This window comes from Psammomys obesus, unplaced genomic scaffold, assembly GCF_907164565.1.
Source record: "Psammomys obesus unplaced genomic scaffold, mPsaObe1.curated_primary_1811, whole genome shotgun sequence".
NCBI lineage: Eukaryota > Metazoa > Chordata > Mammalia > Rodentia > Muridae > Psammomys > Psammomys obesus.
The window spans coordinates 10151794-10162446 of NW_026596051.1; the positions used below are offsets into that span (position 1 = coordinate 10151794).

The 10653-nt window shown below is 36.6% G+C and overlaps 1 protein-coding gene across 1 annotated transcript in view; it reads left to right on the forward strand.

Moving 5' to 3' along the window:
* Positions 1 to 9338, forward strand: part of LOC129688960 (cytochrome c-like) — a 20767-nt gene extending 11429 nt beyond the window's left edge. The window contains exons 2-3 of the mRNA XM_055624038.1: positions 4024 to 4267; positions 8917 to 9338. Of these exons, the coding sequence (XP_055480013.1) occupies positions 4024 to 4267; positions 8917 to 9237 (565 nt within the window). The 3' untranslated portion in view covers positions 9238 to 9338. The remainder of the gene's footprint in view (positions 1 to 4023; positions 4268 to 8916) is intronic.
* The last annotated feature ends 1315 nt before the right edge of the window (positions 9339 to 10653 follow it).

The window sequence follows — 10653 nt, forward strand, 5'->3', positions numbered from 1 at the left end:
GTGTGTGTGTGTGTGTGTGTGTGTGTGTGTGTGTGTGTGTGTGTGTGGTGGAGTGCTGTTTCTAACATGGACTCTATTGCCTGCTTTTGAATTGCTTCCTCCTCAGAGGGCTACTTTGCTTAGCCTCAGGAGATGAAGATATGCTCAGTCCTGATGTGACTTGATGTTGTGCTGGGGAGTGTTGATATGGAGAGAGGGGCCTCCCATTTTCTGGGGGAAGGTGGGAAACTGGGAGGAGTTGAGAAAGAGGGGCACCCTTTTTTTACAAATTAAATAAACTGAAAAAAAACAAAGAAAGAATTAATTATCTTAAAAGTAATCTTTTAAAAATCTTAAAAGAATCACAAATATAAACTTTTATATAAAAACAAACAGCCATTTGTACTTTAAATCTTTAAGATTTGCATCTGCCCATTAATAATTTTTATTAAATTGTACCAGGAAGCTGAGGGAAAAAGTGAACATAAGAAAAATTAATCATTGTTTCAGTCACCAGCCGAGCTTGAAAGAGTCACATCAGCCAGTTCTATTCTGGGATATTGTTCTTGCTCTCCAACCTCAAAAAGTCCCTAGCTCAACTATTAAGAGTATAGTTTTTATCAAGCGTTGGTGGCACATGCCTTTAATCCCAGCATTCGGGAGGCATGTGGATCTCTGAATTCAAGGCCAGCCTAGTATACAGCATGAGTTCCAGGACAGCCAAGATTACACAGTGAAACCCTGTCTGTAAAAGCCAAAAATAAAAATAAAATAAATAAAAATAAAAAATGTACTCTTCTTAACTTCAAATTGTTCCCTAAGATTTTTTACATCAGAATCACTAGGAAGAACATCTTTACCAAACCTTGCAAAACCATCTATTTTTCCAAATTCTAAGAGCAGTAGTCATTTCTAGCAATCTGCATCTATAGGTTCTTCTCAAGGGAGGTGGCTGGGTCATTAATCTGCTCTAGCAGCAATGCCTGAAAGAAATAAGGCATGGTTATTGTGAGTGCCAGTGATACTGCCCAGTGAGGCAGTACTGTAAGGAAGCCCCCTTACAGTACTCACACAACTCATATATTATTAGGAAGATTATAAAGGCTGCAAGAATAACAAGCAGAGCTACGCTCTGTAAGAGCAGAGCTACGCTCCATAAGAGCATGAAGTCCTCAGGACACATAGTCTTCAGGGGTGTACCACCCAAAGGCACATATGTCGCTGTTAGGCTGATAGGGGGGCCACATTTTATGAGTTCTAAAGCTGTTTTGCTGTTCCTCCTGCATGACCCTCGACATTTTATGAATCCGAATATGCCTGTGTATGCTGGATATATTTATAATTGTAATATTCTCTTTGTAAACTTCCTTTAATAAGTATCACATGGTCTTCCTTATCTCTTTTTATTAGTTTTGGTTTGAAATATATTTTGTTAGCTATTAGAATAGCTATGCCTGCTTTACTCTTAGTTCTATTTGCTTAGAATATCTTTTGTGTCATTTTACTGTCTGGTGATGTCTATCATTGGTAGTGAAGTATGTTTCTTGGAGGCAGTAATTTCCAGTTCATTCTGCTAGTCTATGTCTTTTTACTGGAGAATTGAATCCATTAATATTAACAGTTATTATTGAAAGATGTGTTTTGATTCCTATCATTGTGTTTGTTTTTGTGTTTTTAGACCTTTTATTCCTTTTCTTTTTGAGATTATAATTACATTATTTTTCCTGCCCCTTTTCTGTCCCAAACACTCCCATTTACACATCTTTCTCTTTCTCACATTCATGGCCTCTTTTTTCATTAATTGGTATTTCATCCATATATGTGTATGTATACATATATATACATATGTTATAAATTCAAAATCTACTAAGTCTATATAAAGTTACTTGCAATTGGTTTCAGGGTTGAGAATTTGGTATTGCATAACCAGGTAGTATGCTCTTTCTGGAGGAAGACTTTCTCCTACTTTTAGCATTCCTTAGCTGGCTACAGATATTGGTGTAGCATTTAAGCTTCCTGGACTTTGGACTTTCCATGCACTTTGGCATATTACTTGTTGATGTTCTTGTTCAACTTACGTTTTGGAGTCACGTTTGTCAGAATTTAGGGTATAGCTTTCTGATATTCCTAGGAGATACAATCTGAAATCAAACACCGTGATCCTCTGGGTCTTATAATCTTTGTGCCCCCCTTTTCAGCAATGTTCCCTGAGCCTCTTTTGTAGATGTTTCTATGGTTACTTGTCCTGTCATTGTTGATTTCTTCCCTTTTATCTCATAAGTATGTTTATATTTCTTTTCCAGTTGAAGTATTCTTTCCAGTATCTTCTATAGAGTTAGATTAATGGTTATACATGTCTGTCTTTATCATGGAATGTTTTTATTTATACTTCAATTTTAATATTCTTAAGAGGTATAATAGTTTGGGTGGACAATTGTGGTTTTTCAGACTTGAAATATATCCTTTTAGCCCCTTCTGGATTTAAAGATTTCTGTAGAGTAGTCAAATGTTATTCTGGTAGCCTGCCTTTTTAACTAACTTGACCTTTTACTTTCTTACCTTTCAACACTCTTTTTTAGTCTGTTTCTAATGTTTTGAATTGTAATATTCTTCTTCTGAATTGTCCCTGTATGATGAGACTTTTTTATTTCTTCTGAAGACTTTTAACTTGAATTGTACATTTGAGATGCCAGAAAATCTATGTCTCCCTGTTTCATAATTCTACTTGCTTAAGAATATCTTTTCCCATCCTTTTAACCTGAGTTGATTTCAAAATTTCATGTTAATGTGTATTTATTGGGGTATCAGAAAGATGTCCAATTGGCTACTCAATAAAATTTCATTTTGGAGTTGAATTCATTAATATTCAGATTTCTTATAGGAACATATGTAGTAATTCCCATTATTTAGTTGATCATTTGCTCTTTTCTTGGGACTCTTTTGATTAAGTGTCCTGGTATTTGTCTCCCACGGATCCCCTTTGAGTGTGATGACCTTTCTCTTCAGTCCAAAGTATTCCCTCCAGTACCATCTTTAGAGCTGGCTTTTATTCCATTTTTTATCTTATATTTATTTTTTCTGAAGATTTTATCTCTTCTTACATTTTAATATTTTTTTCTGAGTGTTGCCATCTGGTTTGACAATTTTGATCTTTCAGAAATTGGAATACTTTTTTTTCAGGCTTTTCTACCCTTGAAATTTACCATCAAATAATCAGCTTTTATCCTGATGGGCCTACATTTATATATGATATAGCTTTTCTTATTGCAACTTTCAATATATTTTTTAAAAAGTATTTTCCCCTTCCCTTTTTAGTTTGTAGTTTTAGTATTTTAACTATAAGTTCTGGAACGTTTCATTACCAGTCCTGTCTATTTGCTGTCCTGTGGGCCTCTTACAAGTCTGGATCTGTGGCTCCAACCATCACATGAATGTGGGTCCAGAGGTGGAAGGTGGGTGCCAAACAGAGCCAGAGTTCTAAGGCAGAGCCAACGTAGCTTACCAGTGTCTTGGGCAAGAATGCACTTGCTTACCAGTGTCTTGGGCAAGAATGCACTTGCACGAAGTACCTAAAGCAGCTGGTCCATTAGGGGCCAGAGATGAAAGTGGAAAGGGTCTTTGACAAAGTGTGAATCAGGAGGGTCTAGGTGCTGGCATCCAAAGGGAGACAAGGATCCAAAGGATGGATTCTGACACCAATCTCTGCAATCCTCTGAGGGATACAATATTGACTTTGAAACCTGTTTTCATAGGTAGAAGCATGTAAAGGTCACTAGGCACAAACTTAAAAAAGAATGACAACATTGTCTAGTAATAAGCATTGTGGGAAAAGAAATTGATAATTTGGGAGAACAAAAGTCTTTAGTCATTCATTACTTAAAGCTGATGTTTTCATATAATGATTTTGAAAATTATTTTAAGTACAGATTTGATAGCTGCTGTCCATCTGGGTGTCTTTGGAACTGCACTGTCACTTTTATGAAATCTATGTAATTGTAGCTAATTGAAAAAAGATTTTCTAATAGTCATATTCCTATTTCTCAGTTTTACAGAGTATTTGGAAGGAAGAGTTGTCGTCAGTGCAGTGCTGTTAGGTGTTTCCATCATACAGTCTGGGCAGAGAGACTACTTTACTCACCAGAAACTACTCACCAGAAACTACTCGCCAGACCACCGGGGAAGAGGAGTGGAGTTGAAGTCTAAAGATTTTATGAGATTTGATCAGCACATTGGGAGTAGGACCATTGTCAGTGCAGCTGCCCTATCTTCCCGTGTCATCCAAGGAGATGTAGGTCACTAAGACATGGCACTACAGTCTTTGCAAGGGTACACATCCTCCACTGCATGACCATATTATTTGGACAGTCTTTTAGCTCGCAATTTTTAATCGTTTACATAATCTTGATTTAACTTTTGTAGGTGAAATCTATCAAGAAAATTGTCCATTTCATTTAGATATTCAAATTTTGTGAGGCTTTCTTTTTGCATTGTGAAAAATCTCTTCAATATCAGCCTTAATAATTCAGTGACCTTTGAGTAATTTTTCTCTTAATGGAGTTTCATGAGTTTTGGACAATGGTAATATTTATAGTTGTAGCCCCCTTCTATATTTATTGCCTAAGGATTATTCTCAAAATAATAATAAATAATTCTTAAAATAACAATAAACTTACCTTTTTCATATGTTTTTAAATCACAGTGTCAAAATTTCTGGTAATTATAAACTGAGTGAACTATGAAGTTCTTTGCAGTAATTTAAAGGGTATATAGACAGACTGGTATACTTGACTTTATTCTAAAATTATTCTAAATTTTTGTTTATCCTAAAATTTTATTCTATAATTAAAATAATTATTTTGTTTTCATTTATGTTAATAAATAGGTTCATTTGTTTCTGTTTTCAATTTCAAGATGTGTCTGATGTGTTTTCTAATTAAATTTTACTTCCTGGATATGAAAGCATATACCAGAGTCCAGTCTCTATAACCTAACACTAATATGTGTTGATCAGCTATATAAAAACTTGTATTAGTTTCTATTTTAACTTCCAGTATATTTTTTTTAATTTTAATTTTTATTTATTCATTTTACATCCCAGTCTTAGCCCCCCTTTTTCTTCTCCCAGTCCCATCCTCTCTCCCTGTTTTCTTTACACCTACCTCTCTGCTCCTCAGAGAGGATCCCTTCAACCACAGCATATCAAGTCATGACTGAATGAGTTCTCCTCCCCTGTGGTCTGGCAAGGCATCCCTGCTAGGGAAAAGTGATCAAAAAGCAGGCAACAGAGTTAATGTCAGAGTCAGTCCTCAATCCCCTTACTAGGAGACTCATATGAGTATCAAGCTGCCCATTGGCTACATCAGTGTAGGAGGCCTAGGTCCAGTTCATGCATAGTCCTTGGTTGGTGCTTCAGTCTCCAACACTCCCCTAGGCCCTGGTTAGTTGGCTCTGTTGGTCTTCTCATGGGGCTCCTGTCTCCTTAGAGTTCTTCTATCCTTCTCCCACTCTTCCACAAGACTGCCTGCATTCCACCCAATGTTTGGTTTGGGTCTCTGCATCTGTTTCCATTTATCCAAAATATACCCTGCCTACAATATGGGCAGGGACAAAAATAAAGCAGAGATTGAGGGAATGTCCAACCAGTGACTGGCCCAACCTGAGACTCAACCCATGGGAGACAGCCAACCCCTGAAATGATTTACAACACTCTGCTATGCTTGCAGATGGATGCCACTCTGTGTGGCTCCACGCAGTATAATCTTTTTTAAATTATCTTCTTCAGAGCGTGTGCATGCTCATGTGTATGTGTCTCTGTGTGTCTGTGTGTCTGTGTGTCTGTGTGAATGTGTGCATCCACATGTGCTGTAGTATGTGTATTGAGATAAGAGAGCAACTTGTGGCAATCAGTTCTCCCCACCCACCATGTGAACCCTCAGGCTCAAACTCAGTTCATCAGGCTTTGCAGGGAGCAAGCACCCTTCCCCACTGAGCCATCTCTCACAGGCCCGCCAGTGTAACAGTTTTAATTAAGCAAACAATCATTGCAGGGATTACTCCTCGTAGTTGCTGCTTTTAGGTATCTACATTTTGATTGATGGTTACCAGGTAACTGGTAAAACATTATTTCTGGGCATATCTGTAATGTGTTTCTGGAGAGACTGTCATTTCAAACAGTGAACTAAGGAAGATCCACCCTCAGCCAGATTGTCTGACTCACTGAAAACCATAATACTGACAAAGCAGCAGAAACCTTTTGAACAGAGAATGCCTTTGTCCACTATTCCACCTGGGTACCTGGCTTCTGAACTCCAGGTTAAATGAAAGCTCAGGCCTTCAAGCTTCTGATAAGAACTACAATGTCAGATCTCTGGGTCTGATGCTTCCAAATGTGAGTCATTCCACACTCCTCACACCAAGGGCCTTTAGCTTACAAATTTCCCTTGGTGAGACTTCTCAGCCTTCAAATCCACAGTCATTTGCCCCTAATAAATCATTTCTCATGTGTATCTGTTTATCATCTCCCTATCTCTCTATCAAATCTATCATTTGTATTTATGTATATATTTATGTACCTCTCTATCTACCTACTTATCATCTACCTAGCTATCTCTCTACCTATCATCTGCCTATCATCTAGATACATCAATAATAAGGCACTATTGACTATCAATCCGGGAAACTCTAAAGCCTTACTAAAATGGTTTCTTCGGTATTTTTATGTTAGTGTGGTTTGCTGATCAATCAATTTGTAACTGTTATTTGCAAAATATATTAAAAACAGTCTTTTTCCAGGGGAAAAAGAGAAATCACTGACCAGTAAGATCTATCCTGGAGAAACAAAATTGTTTGACATATTTTCTTTTTACCATGATACTATCTCACAACCTTAAAAAACAAAACAAAAAAATATTTTAAGGTAGCCTCACACTTTCTAGACAGCCATCGTTGATTGTCTGTTCTCTATCTCTTGAGTCCCAGGTGTGCATCACCATGGCCAGCTGTCTTATGAACTTGTAAGAACTCTAAAGCCTTCAACCATCTACAAACTTTATATCATCATTTGTGCTTCTTAGTTTCATGGTTTTTGTTCATCTTCTCTGATATTATATAACTAAAATTAGTATCTAATTGTTTGAACTACAATTGTCCCCATCATCAAAAACATGCATCTTCATATTCAGAATTCAGTTCTTTGAATTCTCTATTTCAAACATTATTATCATAGATACTACTCAGTTTTCTACTTAGTATAGATCGTCTGTAAATATTTATTCCTCTTACTCTATTGTCTTTCCTCCTATGTGAAAGCACAGAACAATAAATTTTATTATTTTCACAATTCCTTATACCTGTGTTGATATATACATAATAACACGGTCCTCAGCAGCCTGTTACTCTAAAGGAGAGAAGGATAGCACATACACAAAAAAATAGAAATAGACTAACTCATGCACAGTTTCAGAAAATAGGCACAGGTAAAACATTAGCAATTTCCACAAAAAGACTTGATTCTGGCTCAGCTTCTGGCAGGTGAGCTCTAAACCTCTGGAATGCTCTGTTAAGAACAGTTGACATTTTATTTGTCTTAAAGTGAAAGTTTCTGGTCTTTAGAGCTTCAGATCCACCTGAGTAGACAGCCCCAGGCCTATCCCAAAGGAGAACAAAGGCAACACTCTTCTGAGGAAGGTGTCTCTGAGAGCTCACACCTTCTCCAGGTTCTGTCACAGTGGGTAGGAAAAGAGCCTGAATATTACCAAATCTTTCTGGCATACTTTGAAGTATCCGACTTCCATTGAAAGTATCTTCCTTGTTTCTGATTGATTAGAACCTTGTAGTGGAACAGTGGATGGTTTAAGTTTAGTTGATGGTGATCTGCAAGGACCATCAAGCATTAATATAATAATAATAAATTAGATTTATATTTTTATAATGAAAGCTATGGCCTGCCTGTTTTCACTGGCTCCATCACTCATTTCCTGTGTGGTCTTGCATGACTTATCTTACAGCCTCTGGCTTATACCATCTCTAGACAAGGATAGAGAGCAGTAAGTCATTTATAGAGGGTTGTTAAGAGAGGGGTAAAAAAAAAAAAACAACAACAATATGTCCTTCAGATAATGTCAATAAAACTAGTCCTAAGATATAGAATTGCTCTCATATAAAGAACAAATTTCTAGAATGGAATTTAAACATTTCAATGTTCCAAGAACTTGTTTCTGTTCTCAACTGCTTCTGTGCTGTAGTCATAGCACGTGGAAGCTGCTAAAGAAAGCATTTTAATGTAGTATTAGAAGTTCAGCTAAGTCCTTGACTCTGAGACTAGAAAGTATTAAGTCCTTGCACATTTTAATGGGATTCAAATCAGCTAAGTATGAAGAGCAATGAGTTGTTCAATGCCTCAAACCCAACTTCAGAATTCTACTACCAACAGTAACAGAGCACATGTTACTTGATGAATTTTCCCACTGATCTTGGTGAACTTAGAGTAACAAGAAAGCCAATACAATTTCACAGATTATTGTTTAAAAGCATCAGAAGAGACTAAGAAAGACTTAAATAAAAGGCCCAAAGTACCTGAGAAAAGGAATAGCAATGGAGAAGTGTTCTCCCAACCTCTATCCTTTTCCCAGGGCCTTTGTACACTTTCAAGCCAGGGCAGAAGCTGAACACATAACAGTAGGCCATGGCTTGTGGTAGTTTCATTGGGCTGAAGACATTTACAGTGTGATTGAAAGACACAAAAGATACCAATACTTAAATGCTTGTGATTCAAAAATTTGAACAGAAGGCAGGCAACCATTTTATGTTCCCTTCGTCTCTACACCAATTCCCAAACTCTATGTCAGAGGGATAAGAATCTATGACTTTGGCTAGAGAACGGGACATCGGTCTTTGGGACATAACATTTCTGGTGTCGACCAGCCCAGAGCGAATTAGAAAATCGATGATGTTGAGAAAGGCAAGAAGATTTTTGTTCAGAAGTGTGCCCAGTGCCACACTGTGGAAAAGGGAGGCAAGCATAAGACTGGACCCAATCTCCATGTTCTTTTTGGGCAGAAGACAGGTCAGGCCGCTGGATTCTCCTACACAGATGCCAACAAGAACAAAGGTATCGCCTGGGGAGAGGATACCCTGATGGAATATTTGGAGAATCCCAAAAAGTACATCCCTGGAACAAAAATGATCTTCGCTGGAATTAAGAAGAAGGGAGAAAGGGCAGACCTAGTAGCTTATCTTAAAAAGGCTACCAATGAGTAATTCCACTGCCTTATTTATTACAAAACAAATGTCTCATGGCTTTTAATTGTACCATAATTTAATTCGTACATCAAAATTCAGATCATGAATGGCTAACAATATTTTTGTTGGACAGTCCCGATTTAAGTAAAACTGACTTGTAGTAAAACGGATATGACCTTTTTCAAAATAACAATCCAGTTGCAAATAGACTATCACTGCTCTTCCTTTCTCAAGATAAGATTCGACTTAAGTTGTAATGTTCTACTTTCCACAAAGATGGGGTGTCACCTCAAACCTATTAAATGTTTTTGTACTTAGATGTATATAAATGGGCATATGAATGTGTTTAAACACTGGGAAAACTCTATCATTGTCTCAGAAACAAGAAGACTCCCCTGTGTCGCAATTTGTGCTCACTGGTCTGTTCCAGGCAGTAGCTAAACGTCAGTAAGCAACTGTCTTTCTTGATGATGCTGTTCTATTTAGAATTCCCTATGTCAAGGATGCTGCCCTTTTACCACGGAAAGACACTGAGTTTGCGTAAGATATCAAATAAAGAATATTTAATACTTTAAAAAAAAGATTCTATGACTTCAAGCTTCAGCTGGTTTCTAGGAGATTCTAAAGATAAGTAAACACTTCCAAGTTTGTTAAGTCTTGAAAGGTAAAAATGTCAATTCAGAACTTGTCAAAGAGTGGGGAAAGCTATTACCCACGACTTCAGAAAGGCTGTACGTTAAGATTACACATGGAACATTGATTGGCTTTAATTTAATTGAGATAATCTGGTTATATTTAATATGACTATCAAGAGAAAAAGGTCTTCAACTTTAATTTTCTTTATTTTCTGTGGAATAAAGATATTCCATTTAGAATGTCTACAAAATGCTAAGTAATATATTCAGCTTTCAATAAAAATGTTCCATACATGCCAGGAAATAAAAACAAATTATTAAAGACAAGAGAATGGATATATGTCTGTAGTCAGAGGAAAGGTGCTTTGCTTACTGGAGTGGGGTTTGCATATGTGAGCATTTAAATTACCATTATTAACATCTTTCATTAAAGAGATGAGGATAAAATTTATCCTATAAAATTCTATACAATTCTAGTATGTAAAATAAAAATCTTTACATAGGTCAAAGTAAGGATTTAACGCACAACAGGTTAATATAGATGAGTTAGCTAATATGAAACAAAGAAGACCATATTAGAAAGTGAATAGAAATATCCACACTGAAACAAGGAAAAAGAGATAGAAAATAAGGGAAAAAAAGAAACAATGGAGCAAAGAAAGAACATTTAGAATGTAAAATGAGAGAAGAAGAAGGGAGATGTCGAATATTTGAAGAGATTCTTGGAAAATAATTTTCTAAAAATTTTCTAGAGATTGTTCTAGAAACCTGACACAAAGTAAACACAAAGACATACCAC